This window comes from Macrotis lagotis, chromosome 2 (genome assembly GCF_037893015.1).
Source record: "Macrotis lagotis isolate mMagLag1 chromosome 2, bilby.v1.9.chrom.fasta, whole genome shotgun sequence".
Classification (NCBI taxonomy): Eukaryota; Metazoa; Chordata; class Mammalia; order Peramelemorphia; family Peramelidae; genus Macrotis; species Macrotis lagotis.
Window position 1 is genome coordinate 130,688,497 of NC_133659.1, and position 19,226 is coordinate 130,707,722.

At 38.1% G+C, this 19,226-nt stretch overlaps 1 protein-coding gene across 2 annotated transcripts in view; it reads left to right on the forward strand.

Annotated features, from left to right (window-relative positions):
- The window catches only part of EPHX1 (epoxide hydrolase 1), a 50,643-nt gene that overhangs the window by 21,624 nt on the left and 9,793 nt on the right, over window positions 1-19,226 (forward strand). For both annotated transcript variants that reach the window (XM_074222811.1, XM_074222812.1), the window contains exons 3-5: window positions 13,524-13,711; window positions 17,639-17,819; window positions 18,798-19,025. In XM_074222811.1, the coding sequence (XP_074078912.1) occupies window positions 13,524-13,711; window positions 17,639-17,819; window positions 18,798-19,025 (597 nt within the window). The remainder of the gene's footprint in view (window positions 1-13,523; window positions 13,712-17,638; window positions 17,820-18,797; window positions 19,026-19,226) is intronic.

Consider the following 19,226-nt stretch of genomic DNA (forward strand, 5'->3'; position numbering starts at 1 on the left):
AACTCTCAAAAGGAGAAAATTCTTTCTCTTCAATTTATAATCTTAAAGATTTGTCTAGATTAAGTAACTGGGCCAGAGTCTTAGAGTCAGTGGGGCTTGAATCATGCCTTTCTGTCTCAGAGGTCAGCTTTTCAATCACTATGTTGCATTGCTTAAGAGGCTTGCATACAAGAAGTAAATGTCACAAATTTAGTTGGAACTGGAAGGAAGACTGATACTAGCCCAAAAGGGGAAAGAGCCAAGGAGATCTCCTGGCCACTTCTGGGAACTTGCTTTTCTGGAAGTGATTAGCGATGGAGAACAGGGTGAGGTTATATTCAGGAGGAGCTTAACTAAAGTTAACTAATTATTTTTGCCAACTAGTTATAACTCTTGTTTGTTTCTGTACTACTGAAATGTGCTACTCAAATGCAAATGACTCAGATTTAAAATTTGTATTGTCTTCTAAAATCATTATTTGATTATTGTGCCCTCTAAATTTCTCTGCCTTGAAAAGAACTAGTTACCACACCCTAATTAGAGCTTCAGGAAGGAATCCTAAAAGAAAGAACACATGAATCTCTTTATCTTACTTGACTTTTGGAGACTTTGGAAGACTGTGTTAACATGTGAATTGCAGACCTTTGTCTTTTAATCCTTGGAGCTGTGTTATGTTGAACCTAATTGTTCTGAAGTGAACAAACTAAAGATTGCCCAATATAAAATTGAAAATAACCCCCTTCTTTTCATTCAGGGGGATGGGTACATTGGATAGAGTATGCAGTCAGGTGAAAGACCTGAATTCAAATTTATCTTCAGGTACTTACTAGCTTGTTGACCCCAGGCAAGTCATTTAACCCTATTTGCCTCAGTTTCCTCATCTATAAAATGATCTGGAGAAGGAAATGGCAAACTACTCCAGTATCTTTGCTAAGACAAACTCAAATAGAATTAGAAAGAGTGCAACACAACTGAAACAACTGAACAATAAACTTCATCCAGAATACTGAGTGACTTGAGGTTCAGACATGCTTAATATGAAGGGTGTTCTCTAGATGTGTTTTCCAGTAACTATTGTTGATCTAATTTCTCCCAGTCTAAGAAAGTGCGAGCCAAATGAGGCCAATCAGTTCCCAGGCCCTGTTAGCAGAACAGAAATCGTTGGTAATCATTTTCCCTTCCTTAACAAATAAAATCTGAAATGTCCCTCCTTAGTTGTCATTGTCAAATCCTCAGAAAGATGAAAAGAGAAAGTCTCTTCAGCCAAGACCAGCCCCAAAAGGCAACTTCTGGAGCTGAGCCCAGTAGGTGGAACCTCTTAAGAAAGGGGGCAGAACAAGGCCCAGTTTAGAATTCCCTTTCTTTGTTTCTTTAGGGGAAATCTAAAACGCTGACCCCGGTTGAAAAAAGATTAAAATTCTTTCTTATTAGGGAATCTGTCACATCTCCTTTGGGTATTTATTTTTAAAAAGAAAATCTCATTTCTTTTGCTTTAGCTTGTTTTCATTATTCTAGTTCCTTAGAGCTATTTGGAGATCCTGAAGAAAGCAAAAGTATTAGCTAGCTCTAGTAGAGGACTGACCTTATACTAGGTTCTGAGAGAGGGGAGGAGTGAAGTGAAAAGAGCCTATAAAGAGAAATGCTTTTGAGAGGTCCAGGGAACAGTTCAGGGAACAGCCAGTGATGTGGCTGTTCCCCGAACCTCTCTGGGGCATTGCTCTGATCTGATGTGCTGCCTTCTAGCTCACCGGGGCCAAAACCAGAACTATTTTGCATGTGATAAAATGCTGAAAGGGAGAAGGAAGAAAGTAGGATAATTCATGGATGATTTTTAGTTGGAAAAAAATGAAACAGGATGGTGATTCTGAGTACTCTGTAAGCAGCAGCATTGTAGATAGGGCTTTAGACTTGGAGTCTGTCAGAAGTGGCTTCATTCCATTCCCCCATCTCACACCCCATGTATGAACTGTATCACCCTGAACAAGTCCCTTAATTTTTATAGGACTCAAGGAAAAGATCTCTGTAAAGTGAGATAATAAATGTATAGGAATTTGCCAACCTTCAGGAAAATTAGTTGGTGCTGTGGATAGAGAGCTGGACTTAGAGTCAGGAAGATTCATCTTTTTGAGTTCAAATCTAGTCTCAGATTTACTTATTAGCTGTGTGACCCTGGACAAGTTACTTCAGCCTGTTTGCCTCAGTTTCCTCATCTATAAAATGAGCTGGAGAAGGAAATGGCAAGACTGCTCCAGTAACTTTGCTGAGATAATTCCAAATAGAGTCACAGAGAGTTGGCATGACTAAACAACTAATAACAAAGTAGTCCATAAATGCCCTCATCATCATCATTATTCCTGTCAACTATTGTTACTTACACTCCAGCAATCACTAGCTATGTGGCCTTAGAGAAGTCATTCAACCTCTGGGTTGTGTGTTCTTCAAATGGAAAATGGCTTGGACTGGACAACCTCTAAGGTTCCTCTTGGGCTCTGCTTCTTTGATTTTATGAAGTTACAAATATTATTCTTCCTGTTTATTATACTAAATGAGGAAACTGAAAGAGGTTAAGTGACTTCCCCTAGTCACAGGGTAACTGTCCAGGCAGGTCCAAGTTCTCTGTTAAGTCCTGATAAGTGTTCAATGATATGCTGAAGGACATCCAGTAAACAACAGAGCTAGGATTTGGATCTAGAGCTTCTGACTCCAAATCCAGTATTTTCTCCACTATATCACAATATCTCTTTTCTTAGTACCATGATGGCAGATTGGTTTTAGACTGAAGAAAAGCAAGATATGGGAGTCTTTTGCCCTCTAGTCACAGGTTTTGCAATGAATGATAGGCTATCCTGCTGTCTATAAGGCACCTCTTTTGGGAGCCAAGAGGGCCAATGTCAGCTGTCTGTGGTTTCTCCCTCTTTTTGACTTTCCTGAAATCATAGAATTTCAGAGTTGGGAAGGAACCTCACAGGCCACCAGCCCATCCCTATTTCACCCCCAACTCCACCCCATAGAAGGATGAGCTGGTGACTGACTATCTGGCTTCCCCTTGAAAAACTTTCATGTGTCACTAGTGCTGTGATCTTGGGCAAGTCGCATCATTTCTCATGAACCTCAGCTTTCTCACCTGTAAAATGTGAGGGTTGAGGGGCTGCTAGGTGGTGTAGTGGATAAAGCACTGGCCTTGGAGTCAGGAGTACCTGGGTTCAAATCCGGTCTCAGACACTTAATAATTACCTAGCTGTGTGGCCTTGCAAAAACCTAAAAAAAAAAAGTTAGGGTTGGATTTGATAATTACTAAGGTTCCTTCCAGCTCTCTCTAATCATAAACATAGAAGTTGCCCATTACATATTGAGATAACTTTGTAAGTTTTTCCTTATTATCAAACCTAAATTTGATTCTCTGAATCTTTTCCCCCTCCCCCTTATCTTCTGCCCCCTGGGGCTGAACAGAATGAATCCAATCTGTCTTCTTTAGGCCAGCCTCAAATACTTAGAGATACCAAGGAGTTTTTCTGAATCTTCTTTTCTTTTCTTAAAATTTTATTTATTTTTTCCTGTTACATGCAACGGTAGTTTTCTACATTCATTCTTTTGCAAATGTTTGAATTCCACATTTTTCTACCACTATCCCTTACCTTCCCTCCCCCTTCCCCATGGCAGTGAACAATCATTCATAGGTTGTACATATACAATCATGTTTAACATTTTTCTGTATTTGTCATGTTGTAAAAGAGGAATTAGAACTAAAGGGAAAAAAAATGAGGAAAGAAAGAAAAGACATAAAAGAAGTTCAACCTCCATAGTTTTTTCTCTGGATGTGGATGGCATTTTCCATAACAGATCTCTCAGGATTGTCCTTGATCATTGAAATGCAGAGAGGAGCTAGATCCATCATAGTAGATAATTTCACAGTATTACTATTGATGTATACAATGTTCTCCTGGTTCACTTTACTCAGCGTCAGGTTTTTTTTTTTTTGGCAAGGCAATGGGGTTAAGTGACTTGCCCAAGGCCACACAGCAAGGTAATTATTAAGTGTCTGAGGTCACATTTGAACTCAGGTCCTCCTGACTCCAGGGCCGGTGCTCTGTCCACTGTGCCACCTAGCTGCCCCTCAGCGTCAGTTTTTGCAAATATTTACAGGCTTTTCTGAAGTGAACTCAATCATGATTTCTTACAGAACAACAGTAGTCCATAACATTCATATACCGTAACTTGTTCAGCCATACCCCAATTGATGGACCTTCCCTCAATTTCCAGTTTTTTACCACTACAAAAAGAGCTGCCATAAATATTTTTGTACATGTGGGTCTTTCTCCCTTTTTTATGATCTGTTTGGGATATAGATCTAGTAGTCTTCCTGGATCTTTCCCAACCTTTTATAACATCCATTATATTGGACTTAACTAAAATCCAACATTCTACAGGAAGCCTTTCTCAGTACTTACTATGTCTAGTACCTCCCCTCTGTTAACTATTTCTTATTTATCTTGTATATAGATGGTATTATATTTATTTGCTTATTGTTTCCCCTGTTCAATTGTAAGTTTCTTGAGGGAAGAGATTGTCTTTTTGCCTTTTTTATCCCCAATACTTAACACAGTGCTTGTTGGTATATAGTAGGTGCTTAAAAGATATTGATTGATCAGTTGATTGATTGGTCAATCACCTCTTCATACTCTCCAGCTTGCCAGACATACTTTTTTACAATGTAGCACCAAGAACTGAACTTGGGACATGACCAGGACCAGAACCTCAGGTTTTCTGTAACTCCTTACCATGGAATCTGATGCTTTGATTAGACCAGCTTAAAATCTTATTAGCTCATTCAGCTATTATTTTGTCATATTATTATTATTATTATTATTATTTAGGTTTTTGCAAGGCAATGGGGTTAAGTGGCTTGCCCAAGGGCTAGGTAATTATTAAGTGTCTGAGGCAGGATTTGAACTCAGGTATTCCTGACTCCAGGGCTGGTGCTCTATCCACTGCACCACCTAGCTGCCCCCATTTTGTCATATTATTAACTCATTCCAACCACTAAAAACCCTCAGATTCTTTTTTTTCAGTCAAGCTTTTGTCAACTCATACCTTTCCCACTTTGTACTTGTGAAACTGATTTTTTTTTTAATTCTAGTGTAGAACTTTACTCCTATTCATCCATATTAAATATCATCTCAGATTTCAGCCATTGTTCTTAAGTGCTAAGATCTTTTGGGAGCCTGATTCTTTCTCACAAGCCTGGAAGTCCTCCTTCCCAGCTTTGTGTCATTTGTAAACATGATGAGGGAGGGGAAAAGGAAGGAGAGGAAATAAATATTTATATAGGATCTATTTTGTTCTACAAATACCATATTTCTGCATGTATAAGAGATACTTTAATTTTGGGTCCTGAAATTTGAAAAAACTGTATTACATAAAGTCATTGAACTCGTTTTGTTTATCATAAAATTTATACAACTCTGCTTCACTGTCAAAACTACCATCCATTAGCTCATCCTCATCTGAGTTTGGTGACAAATCACCATTTTAGGAGAGTCTCTGCCTACTCTCCTGCCTGTGTTCTGGTCTGGGGTTGACCACAAGCTCTCCCTGGGCAAGTCTGGGGCATGGATGCATGCTTAGTGCATTCTATTTCATTAACCTGAAGCACCAGTTGTGTCCTCCTTGGAAATCACTAACTTCTTTTTTTATCAGAAGTTCTTCTGGCTTCATGCTAAACCATCTTTTCTGAGACAGGAATTCCAATTGCCCTTTGCTTTTCAATCTATATCTTCAATTCCTTCTCCCCAGGCCATTTGGCTGACTTGCCTCTCATGACCTTCTGCTGTGGTGTTTTTCAGTAGGATTTCTCCTTCCCATAGCCAGTCTTGGATTGTTTTCTCAGTTGAAGGAGGACTAAAGTGACATTCAGAGGCATGATTTCCACTCACTTTTGCAAAGTGGATCACTTTGAACTTGAATTTCTGAGCCATTTCTGAGCAGAATGTGGCAAAATGTAACCTAATATACTAGTAATGAATGTGAAAAAATGAGTACAAAGACAACAAGCATGAAAAAAGTGGGAAATGGGGGTGGCTAGGTGGCTCAGTGGATAGAGCACCAGCCTTGGAGTCAGGAGTACCTGGGTTCAAATGTGGCCTCAGACACTTAATAATTACCTATGTGTTTGGCCTTTGGCAAGCCACTTAACCCCATTTACCTTGCAAAAAAACCTAAAAAAAAAAAGTGGGAAATGCAAGTAAAAAAATTCTACAGCCATTGTATAAGACACTCCCAGTTTTTAGCCTCCAAATTTTTCAGGAAAGGGTGGGTCTTATATGTGGGGAAATACAGTACTATTTGTTACTCATTGCAACCCTGAAAATAGGTACTATTCTTATACTTGCTTTACATTTAAAGAAAATAAAATAAAAAGAGGTTAAATAATTTGCCCAGAGACCTACTGCTAGTAAAGTGTCTGCTGCTGCATTTGAACTCAGGTCTTCCAACTCCAGGTTTTGACTACTTTGCCCCTGTCTGCAGGCTGTCTATCCCTTCATCAGAATTATTGTTTAAAAACTATTAACAGCAGAATGCTGCGGAAAGATCCCTGGGAAATTCCACTAAAAGCTAGTTTACAAATTGCCTTCATTTCAGTTCTGTTTGATTGAATAGCATTTATTATCTTCAGGTTCTCCATCAGGTGCTGGAGATAGAAAGACAAAAAAATTAAAAAGTCCCTGTTCTCAAGGACTTTGGGTCTATATGTTTTTGGGGTTGTTTTTTAGGCATTGGGCATATATTTATTATACACAAAAGAAATGCTAAATACATAACTCTCCCAAGCACATGTTGGACATAAAACAAATTTCAGCAAATTAACCTATAACTACTGTTATCCATCTGCTGGGAAGATGGTCCTAAAATCTCATCAGAACATAAAACAACTGTTAAGATATGAGGAGACACCCTGTTTTCCAGTGCTAAGATCAGCAAAAACTTCAATCCTTTGTGCTCACCCTTTGGATAATCTCACCCTCTGGCAAAATCACATAATTAGTGTATTGATTTGATCAGCACCATGTATTCTCTAAGTTTGGACAAGCATTGGACTAGTGCCCATGTTCCACTCATGAAACTCTACTGTGAATCAAACTTGCCTCCTTGTTGCTGCTACCCCTCATTGTGGTATAAGTATTGAGATCTCCCCACACTGTCTTGGGTTACCCTCTTGGGGGGGATGGCCCCAGCACATATGTTTAATCTGCCTCCTTACAGGCTGTTATAAAATGAGATGAATCATCCAGGATGACAATCTCTTCCTCTTTGTACTAGAGGTTAAGAAAGCCCCACTTTGAAATTCTGTTTGATTTCTGTCTCTCTTGTCTCTAGCTTGCTCTGTTCAGCTCCAACCAGCCACAGGTTGGTGGTAGATTCAGTCCAGGTGGCACAACTTTGAAGGATGCCTGATTAGGTAGTTGACATTTTACCTTGCCTTTGTACTAGCCAAAGCTTCTGTTGTTTGTCTGCTGCAAAAACATCCAAGCTTGAGCTAATCTTGTCAGTGACCAAACCAAGCAGTTGAAGAGCAGATTTTTTTCCCAAGTCCTTGAATCTGACTAGAGTCCAGAATGCATTTTTCCATCTTGCCTGCAAGGCCTTCATACTTGTGGACCAGCTCCAAATCAGAAAATCATTGTTGGTATTCTTTCTCACTTTCCTGTGATCCTGAAAATATTTACTGGAATCCATCTGTTATTCGTGAAAGTCATACAGCTGTTTTTTTGACCAGTGTCTAGTTCTTGGCTCATAGGGTTTTTTTCCCTCCCAGAATGCTGAAGAATTTCTTCAGATGACTGCATATGTTTTCTATTCAATTAAAAAAATATTAAAATCCTATTTTGTTCAGAGTGCTGTAGTTGGGTCCTGGGAGAGAAGGGAAGAATACAGTAACACTGTTTTTATGGGTACTTATGATAATAGTTCATGCTTCTAGAGAAAAGGTGTTTTTTTTTTTTGTTAGGTTTTTACAAGGCAAATGGGGTTAAGTGGCTTGCCCAAGGCCACACAGCTAGGTAATTATTAAGTGTCTGAGACCAGATTTGAACTCGGGCACTCCTGACTCCAGGGCTGGTGCTTTATCCACTGAGTCACCTAGCCACCCCGCAACTTTAAGGTGTCTTATAACTGTTCAACAAGTGGCAGGGATGTGGGAAATATGGGACACTAATGCCTTGTTGGTAGAGCTGTGAACTGATCCAACCTTTCTGGAGAGCAATTTGGAATTATTCCCAAAGGGCAATAAAGCCATGCACCCCATTTGATCCAGCAATGCCACTCTTGGGTTTATACCCTGAAGAGATCATGAAAAGGGGTAAAAATATAATTTGTACAAAAATATTCCTAGCTGCTCTGTTTGTGGTAGCAAAGAATTGGAAATTTAGGGGATGTCTTTCAGCTGAGGCATGGCTAAATGAATTGTGGTATATATACTTTATAGAGCACTATTGTTCTATTAGAAAACAGGAGGGATGGGATTTCAGAGAAGCCTGGAAAGACTTGCATGAACTGATATTGAGAGAGATGAGCAGAACCAGAAGAATATTGCACATTTTAACAACAAGGGGGTGATGATTAATGGACTTGCTCATTCCATCAGTGCAATAATCAGGGTCAGTTTTAGGATATCTACAATGGAGAATACCATCTGTAGAGAAAGAACTGTGGAGTTTGAACAAAGACCAAAGACTATTACCTTAAATTTTTTAAGAAAAAGGGTGTCTTATGTACAATATAATTTTGCTATCTCTAATATTTTATTTTTTTCCTCAAGGATATCTTTTTTTCTCAACACATTCAATTTTGATTAATGCATAGCATGGAAACAATGTAAAGATTATCAGATTGCCTTCTGTGGGGGAAGGGAGGATAGAGGGAAAAAGTATAAAATTCAAAATTTACCAAAAAATGATAGATAGAAACTACTATTGTATGTGATTGGAAATTAAATTAAATAATTATATAATTAAAAAATAAAAAATAATAAAATAACCAACTCAACAAGGTAGCGAAAATATTATTATGTTCATTTTGCAGATAAGGAAACTGAGGCTTAAGAGAATATGAAATAATATGCCTAGGGTCATACAGTTACTCTGTGAGAGCTGATATTTAACTCCCCTGACTCTGTTCAGGGATTATTCTATGTATCACTCTTTGACATTTGAAATTTGACATATTCATATAATTATAACACAAATAGCATTTATTTTTATTTAAGCCAGTGGGATTAAGTGACTTGCCCAAGGTCACAAGCTAGGTAATTATTAAGTATCTGAGGTTGGATTTGAACTCAGGTACTCCTGACTGCTGAGCCAGTGCTCCATTCACCTAGCTTCCCCACAAATAGCATTTAAATACATACAAGAGACACACAGAATGCTATAATTGGTGCAAGAAGAGGAAAAACATTTTTTTCAACTAGATAAAAATCATAAAAAGCTTCATAGAGGGGGTGGCTTGTGAAAGATATCTTCATGGATGGGTAAGATTTGAACAATTAGAAGTATTGAGAAAAGAGGCATTCCACATTCTGGGTATTAGTAAAGAGAAGTTTATCTAGTGATGGTTTGTGGGTGAGAACTAACACAATGTTGGTGGATAGCTATCTAGGAATTAGGTACTAGTTCATGTGTTTGAACTCTATGACTTGGTAAGAGAATGTAGGTTTTTGGTTTGAAAGTTTTTACATTCTCCTTTAAAGAACTTCTATCTACTTTACCCTACTTTTCAGTTTAGTCATTTTTCAGTTATATCTGACTCTTTATGACCTGATTTAGAGTTTTCTTGACAAAGATACTGAAATTTGTTTATCATTACCTTGTACAACTAATTTTACAGATGAGGAAACTAAGGCAGATAGTACTCAGGATCACACAATACAGCTACTGTGTGTCTAAGGCTAGATTTAAACTTAGGAAGACTTACCTTCCTGATGCCAGGCCCAGCACTATGCCATCTAGCTGCCTCTATTGTTCAGTATGCTAACCCCTTGGTAATAGCTAACTTCAGAGCCTTGTTGTGTGACCAAGAAAAAGGTGAAGAAGGCTCAAAGTTCATCCTAAGTTTCTTGATTTTGGTCATGATGTTATCAGTGGCATGAGAGAGACATTGGATCCAGTATTATTCTTCATAGGAACATGTCTTGATCAAAAACATGAAGGGAAGCATATGGGAAAAATAGTAAGTAGCTAAGTAAAGGGTGATCACATGAGATGAGATAAAGTTTAATAAGAATGAAGCAAAATTGTGAAGAGCCTTGAATGGGGCAGACTAAGGGTTTTGGACTTTTATTTGGTCAGCAATAGGAAGCCAATTCAGTCTACAGAAGAGAATACTTAGCAGGGAGATGATAGAAGTCTTCAAGTATTTGAATAGCTGTATTATGGCATTTTTTTTAGGTTTTTGCAAGGCAAATGGGGTTAAGTGGCTTGTCCAAGGCCACACAGCCAGGTAATTATTAAGTGTCTGAGGTCAGATTTGAACCCAGGTACTCCTGACTCCAGGGCCAGTGCTCTATCCACTGTGCCACCTAGCCGCCCCAAGAATAGCTGTATTATGAAAGCGAGATAAGACAGATTCTCTTTGGTACCAGATCTAAGAGCAATGGACAGAGAAGGAAAATGAGACTAGATGTAAGAGAAAACTTAATTTTTTAATTAATATTTTATTTTTCCACTTATATGTAAATGCAACTTTTATTATTCATTCTACAAAAATTTGAGTTTCAAGTTCTTCTTCTTCTTTTCTCTCCCTCTCCCCCTTCTCCTAAAATGATAAGTAGTTTGACAAAGGTTATATGGGTGCCATCATGTAAAACATATTTCCATATTAGCAACAGTTGTAAAAGAAGAAACAAGGGTGGCTAGGTGGCACAGTGGATAGAGCACTGGCCCTGGAGTCAGGAGTACCTGGGTTCAAATCCAGTCTCAGATACTTAATAATTACCTAACTGTGTGGCCTTGGGCAAGCCACTTAACCACATTTGCCTTGCAAAAACCTAAAAAAAAAATCAAAAGGAAAAAAATGAAAAAATAAAGTGAAAATAGTATGCTTCCATCTTTGTTCAGAGTCCATCAGTTCTTTCTCTGGATGTGGATAGCATTTCCCATCATAAGTCATTTGTAATTGTAGTTCATTGTATTGGTGAAAAGAACTAAATTGGTCATAGGCGATCATCGTACAATGTTGCTATTACTGGGTAAAAATATTCTCTTGGTTCTGCTCATTTCATTTTGCATCAGTTCATACAAGTCTTTCCAGTTAGAAAAAGTTTTCTTAACGGTTCTCAGTGTCCCAAAATGGAATGGACTATCTGAAAACATAATAGTGACCTTGGAGATCTTAAAGAAAAGGTTGACCTACTTGTCAGACATGTTTTAGAGGGAATTTTTGTTTTTCTAGTATGGATTGGATGAAATGGATAATCTTTTCTAACTCAAGACTCTATGATTCTGTGAGTGCTTGTAATGTGGGCAGGAAGCCATATATTTCATTTCTTTGGGGTTATTAGGTTGGGAGGGGAGGAGAAGAAAAAAAGGCAGGTGAAAACTGCAAAATCAGTGAAGCATTTATTTGTTGTCATCTACTATTCCTTTCAATGGACTGCATCCCCCTCCTAATAAAATTGACATGGTGATTGTACATATATAGCCTATATCAAATTGTTTGCTGTCTAGGAGGACAGAGGGAGAAAAAATTGGAACTCAAAATCTAACAAAAATGAATGTCAAAAACATGCAATTAGGAAAAAAATACTATTAAGTGAAAAAAAAAATCTAAACCAAAAAACAAAGCAACTGATATGGTATTCAGAGTTATCTATAGCTGTATTCTAGTTCCTGGTTAGGAACTCAGAACAATCTAATCACTTATTCTCTTTGATTTTCTAGATGTGGATAGTGAGACACAAAAAAGTGAAGTAATTTGCCAAAGATAGCACATCTTAGTAAATGGTTCTTGAACCCAAGTCTAATTCTAACTCCAAGGCTTGTGCCTTTATTTAGTCTATTTGAACACTATAGTGAACTTCACATATGCACAGACCTGCTTGAAATCATCCTACTGCCATTTTTGTCAATACTCATTTTAAAACTAGATATGTGGAGGAGCCATCCCACTTTCATATCTCTTATTTGAAATGGTATCTAAATCATCCCATGGAGTAGGGTGGGGATAGAATATCTAAGGGTGGGAAGAGTGAGGAAATGATAAAACTAGGACCCAGGAATTCCCCTAAAGGATTCTCTATATGGTCTTGTCACCATTCAGGTAGTTTCTTATTATATAAGACTTTAATGATATAAACTCCAGGTATCCTGGAATCTGGCCGTATTACTCCCTGCCCCACAAATGCTTTCCTTATATAGTTGGACCAATATCCTAACCATGCAAGTTAGTTTGGTTTTTCCCCTCAAAGGCAAAAAAGCTGTTCCCTTGGAGTACCATTGATTGACCAAGGCTCAAGCCATGTTTCCCATGATGCAGCTTCCTGATAGCTTCTGGCCATATTGATGTAGCTTCAGGGTCATCTAAGAGCATGCGAATGTCCATCCAGGTGGAGTCCCAAGTCCCTGAATGTCCCAAGACAGCATTGTTTTCATATGGAAGTGACAGGAGCTATATCAGCCCAAGTTAACTCCTGAAGTAGCCCTATTGGAGATCCTTTCTTTGCTATGATAGGCAAACCTTTTCTTGAAAGACTTTTGAATGCAATATATCATTTCAACATTGAACCTAAACTAACAGGGTTAATCTTGCAATATTCCCTTTCACATCCACTCAGGTGCATCATGCTCAATTGGAGGTTTAATTTGCAATAACAATTTTATTATCACATGAAAGAAATAGCCTTTGAAATATATAATATAGCAATAGTATAGAATAGAAATGCACTAGAATTAAAGACAGAGGACCTGTTCTTTATCTTTCTATCTGCAAGACCTTGGACAAGTCATCTTTTAATGACTCAGACCTCAGTTTTCTTATCTATAAAATCAAAGGGTTGATCTCTAAAGTTTCTTCTCACTTTGACATTATGTGATCTATTAAAATTATCTGCTCCAGACCAATTACAGGTTCACTGATGATTCAAGCTTATATAGCAATGTAGATTAGTTCATCTAATGTGTACACTCTCTTTTCCAAAGCTGATACTTAATACTGAACTTTGAATTTATTATCTAGTATGTGTCTCACCACATCCTGTGACATAGGTGCTTCTATCCCAGTGAAACTCAGAAATAAGTGATTTGCCCAAGGTCACACAGCTAATGAGTGTCAGAGGCAGTATTTGAGCCTAAGTCTAGAATGAATCTTATGTTCAGGGCTCTGAACTATGCTTACAGAACGTTAAATCTAGCCCTTTAGGGTGGAAGAGCTAATATTCCCTGTTATAGGGGTGGGTTGGCTTTATCATAGGAAGAAGGACACACTACTGTGCTGGAATCTTTCAGACCTGGTGACTGTCCCTGACTAACCTTGCTTTGTGTTTTCTCTTACAGATATGTGGTTACTACAGATTTTTGCCATCCTGTTCCTTATCCGTTTAATCTACTGGGTTTTTAATAGGAAGAATAATGAAAAATTGGAAATGACAGATGCATGGTGGGGCCCAGGAAGTAAGCCCAGAACACCTGAGGATGAAAGCATCCGCCCCTTTAAGGTGGAAACCTCAGAAGAGGAAATCAAGGTAAGACACCTCCCTAGGGAGAACCAAACAGAAGAGATAAGCAGAAATATGAGACAGGTGGGATAGTGGCTAGAACTGGGCCTGGAGTCAGGAATAGCTGAGGAAAAATTTTCATCTACCAATATAGATGAATACTTCCTCTGCAACTTGTAATTTTAGAGGATTGATTAGAAGAGGCAGTGTGGTACAGCAGATAGAAAAACTGCCTGTTTTATCTCTTATGCCACAGTAGCCATGCCTTTGGTAGTAGATAGGGTTGGGTGAGGGATGGAAGGAAGGGAGGAGGGAAGAAAGAAAAGGAGGGAGCAAAGATAGGAAGTAAGGAAAAAAAGCAAAGAGCAATCTGTGTTGCTCAACTGGAGTACTACTCATAGATTATTGATTGTTGTTTATTCCATGTTCTTGAAGAGGACCATGGCATTGGGAAGATGATGTCCTGACTTGCAAGTGAATTTGATTTAAGTGAGGGATGACTGTGCAAAGTCACCAACTTCACTTTCTCCTCAGTAGCTATCTGGGTCCAGTGCACAGATATAGATCAGGAGGAATGGAGAAGAACCCATCACGGGTTCTAGTGTACAGAGCAAGGTGCAAATACAAAACCAAGAAGAAGTTGTGTGGCTCTGTCCCTAGCCCAGTCTGAGCCTATTGCAGAAAAGCCAGGACAAGAAACTTAAGGGGACCTTTAAAATTTTTCACATGACTAATGGTGGATGTGTCTAGTAGCAGTCTACTCAAACTCCAACTAGGGGCAAACCCACAGTTTTGTTGATCAGACCTAAACCCAGGTCAAGAACTTGCAGAGCTCAGTTCAAGAGGACAATATTCAGACTTTTCCCTAGATTAGACCAGTGTGGGCAAACTGGAAGCTTGCAGATCCCTAGTCTAGGGCAGGTCCCCACACCTTGGGTCCAAAAATAACTTAACACTTAATAATCCAAGACAAGAGCCATAGGATCTAAAAAGATATAAAATAGGACCAAACAGATATTCCCTACACAAATGCTCATAACCTAACTCTAACACAAATTCTGAAGTCAGAAAGTAAGACTGGAAGAGTAATCAAACAAAAAAGAATTCTACAGTAAAGAGCTGTTTTGATGACAAGGCTATTCAAGACATGTGTTCAGAAGAAGAGAATGACCTCAATCAACAAGCAAAATCTCAAAGAAAAACATTGCTTGAGCACAAGTTCATTTACAGTTTGTAGAAGAGATAAACCATGAGTTTATAATTTTATAGGGGGCAGCTAGGTGGCACAGTGGATAGAGCACTGGCCCTGGAGTCAGGAGTACCTGAGTTCAAATCCAGTCTCAGATACTTAATAATTACCTAACTGTGCGGCCTTGGGCAAGCCACTTAACCCCATTGCCTTTGCATAAAAAAACCTAAAAAAAGTGATTTTATAAATGAAATGAGAGGTAGCAGAAATAGTTGTAAAAGAAATGAGAAGAAATGAGAGCACTAGGGGAAAATAAAAAAGAAATGAGAATAACATAAAAAAGAATTGGAAAGAGACACAAGACCTTACCAAAGCTATAGTCTCCTTGGAAATGGACCAAATATCAGTTAATGGCTCCTTGAAACAACATGAAATATTAAAACAAATCCAAAATTCTGGAAAAAGTAAAAATAAGGCATCTCATATCAACAATAATTGAGCTGGAAAACAGATCCAGGAGAAAGAATTTAAGAATCATTGGACTACCCTGAATGTAAGGATCCCCAAAAGAGCTTATTTCCTATTTCAAGAAATCAAAAAAGAAAATTGGCAAGATCTCTTAGAACCAGAGGGCCAGGTAAAATTAGAAAGAATACATCAATAATCTGAAAGAAGCTTTAAAATTAAATGTGAAAACTCCCAGAAACATTATAGCTAAAATCTAGAACTTCCAGGTCAAAGAAGACAAAATTGTAAGGGTCAGACAGTTAAGTACCCAGGAATCACATTCAGGATCACATAAAACTTAGCAGCCACTGTTATGAAAAATGAAAAGCTTGGAATATGACCTTTCAAAATTCAGAAGAGAGGCTTACAAACAAAAAACTTACCTAGTCAGTCAACAAATATTTATTAAGCACCTACTGTGTGATAATTACTGAGCTCAGAGCAGGAGATATAGTCTCTATTTTCAAGGAATTCAAAACTGAGTATAAGCCTAATAAGAAAAATGGATCATTAATGACATAGAGGATTTTTAAGCATTCTTGATGAAAGGCTCAGAGTTGCATAGGAAGTGTGAAATTCAGACACTGAAGTCAAGAGAAACATAAAAAGATGAATCTGAATGAACAATCATAATATTAAACAAAAATAAACTGTTAACATTCCAGTATGAGAAGATGATATATGTGATCCTTCAGAATTCTTTCTTCAGGAGTCATAGAGGGAGTCTAATAGGTCAGAGGTCCTAGAAGTTATTTTTTTATGGTTCAATGAACTAAAAAGAAGAAAGGGAAGGGAAAAGAAGAGGAATATATTGAGGGTCAAGGAGAGAGCAAGGGTAAGGGGAAATTATCTCACAATTGAATTGTCCAAGAGAAAAATTCTACAAAAGGGAAGAAATAGAGAAAATAGGTGACACTTGAACCTATCTCATTTTCATCTGGACTAATGGAAGGAGGGACAAACACACAGTTGAATTCAGAGAAATGGTAATGAAGGGGAAGAAGACAGAGGAGGTTATGAGGAAGTAGGTTAAGGGAGAATTTAGTATCAAAGCAAACTATGAAGAGTAGATTATGAAGAGGAATTTAAAAGGTAAGAATGAAAGGGGATAAGAACTTGTGATTGGGCTCTAGTTGATGGAAAAAGAAGAGGGGCAAGGGAACAGAAGCAGACTATATCAAGTCTAGAGAACTGGTGTTGAGAACACTCCTTTCTCACCATTTTCTTTAATAAAGAGGGTTAAGGGAAACTGATCAACACAATGAGTAACCATATTCCAGGGGCCTAATGATGAAATTATTCCCTATCTCCTAACAAATTGATGATGGACCTTTTTGAAAATTGAGACTTTTTTCTTTTTTTTTTTTAAGGTTTTTGCAAGGCAATGGGGTTAAGTGGCTTGCCCAAGGCCGCACAGCTAGGTAATTATTAAGTGTCTGAGGCTGGATTTGAACTCAGGTACTCCTGACTCCAAGGCCGGTGCTCTATCCACTGTGCCACCTAGCTGCCCCCTGAGACTTTTTTCTTGAACATATACAATATAGGAATTTGTTTCCTTTCATTATGCATATATGTTATAAAGGATTTGTTTTTCTTTTCTTTTTCAATAGTGAGGAAAATTGAAGGAAGAGAAGATGAATTTTCATTCATATAAACTAAATGGATTTTTCCAAAAACATCTATAGGACTTAGGACATCCAATTTGAGATGTCCACTAGGCAGCTGAAGATGCAAAATGGGAGAATAAGAAAGGTGTTAGAACTGTATGAATAGATATGAGAATCATCTTCATAGAGGTAATAAGGTCATTACAAATGAGAGGCCTGTAGCAAGAGTGAAGGGTATAGTATTTTGCTTGACTATACTTATTACAAGGGAGGGCTCTATTGTATATAGAAGTGGAAAGAGTAAGTAACTAGTGGTTAGCTGACCAAAAAAAGGGAAGAAAAGCATAAATAAAACATTTTAAAAATATCATAAAAATACTGCTTTCCTAATTTGATAGCATATTGTGAATTTATGTTCACAGTATAAGTTCTTGATAAAACTTCGTTATACCGCAACCAAACTATAGTGGGCAGAGAAATTTAAATCTAAAGGAAATCTGAGATCACCTAGTCAAACTGTTGTGTTTTTAAAGATGAAGAAACAGTTATCCAATTTGTGGTTTAAATGTTGGTGAGTATCTCCAAGGAATGTACCTTTTCGGCTGTGACCTACCCCATCTTGACTCTTTGTTCCTGCTCTTCCCCACTCAGGACTTATACCAGAGGATTGATTTGACTCGATTCACACTGCCCCTGGAGGACAGCCGCTTTCATTATGGGTTCAACTCTAATTACCTAAAGAAAGTGGTTTCCTACTGGAGGAACCAGTTTGATTGGAAGAAGCAGGTGGAGGTTCTAAACAAATTCCCTCATTTCAAAACTAAGATTGAAGGTACTTTTCCTAAATATACTACTACACCTTAGCCTTTCCATAGTTCTGTGATGGAGTTAGATATGTTCATAACTTTGATTGTGTTTCCTAACCATATTTCCAGCAGTTGTTACAAATAGCTGAAGGATCTCTTGGACCTGGAAACTCATGAAATCTTAAGATAACATTAAGAAATCCCCTCATTTATCCTCTTTCCTTTAACAAATCCAATCATATTTGATCTATCTCAGGAGCAAGAGATTTATGGCTTTCTCCTTTCATTATGCCAATGGTAAATGACAGTTCTCTTGTCAGAAAGTTTTTTCTTATGTCCTAATAATTCTAGAGATCTTGAAAGAAAAAAAGAAGACTGGGGTTTTCCTAGATATAATTCTCTACAGACTTTCTGAAAGGCCCAAATTACTATTTGTTCCATAGTACCCAGGGCCCCATGTATTCTTGTGCATACCCCTGACTCTTGGAATAACCTGACTTCTCTGCTATCCATAGCAGATTCCTTATTCTGAGGTGATTTTTCAAGGTGTAGAAAGATGTTGGTCCCTCTTAGTGTGTTTTTGTGGAGATAATTGAAACAAACTACCTCCCCATCTCCAGTAATCTATCTACTGGCCTTCCCTATTGCCAGAGCCTACCTCACCTCACACCCCACATCCATGTTTTCTAGGTCTCCTTCCCGAGTACTAACATTCATTATTCAATAAATGTTTATAGAGTCATGCATCCAGTACTGTGATATATGTTAGGAGCATATAGAAATAGAATAAAGCCCCTGTCCTTAAGGGAGTTTAAAAGTCCATTGGGAAGACAAGATGAGAACACATGAAACTATGAGAGAAAATATGGAGTACTAAGTGATAGACCCTGTGGTTGAGAGGCTTAGTTTCCTAAGAGCATGATGTGGGTTGTGGTTGGGCTGTAATGTGCAGTACAGGATCTTACTCAAGTAAATCTGTTTGACCTTGCTTTATTTCTTTCCAGGGCTTGACATCCACTTCATCCATGTGAAGCCCCCAAAACCGCCATCAGGCCACAAAGTAAAACCCCTGTTAATGGTTCATGGTTGGCCTGGCTCCTTCTATGAATTTTACAAGATCATTCCTCTCCTGACTGACCCTGAGAGCCATGGCCTGAATTATAATCAGGTTTTTGAAGTCATCTGCCCTTCCATTCCTGGCTATGGTTTTTCTGATGCACCTCACAAGAAAGGTATGAATGTTGGTCTGTGAGCATTGGTAGCAAGCCCAGTCCATGTATAGCACCTCACTTCAGTATCTACTCCTGATTAAATTCTCCCATAAATGTATCCTCCCAGGGGATCCAGAATAGGGCTTACTGTCTTTAGAACTACAAGATGATACTGATCCAGGATAGGGCTTATTGTCTTTAGAACTATAAGATGCTACTGGA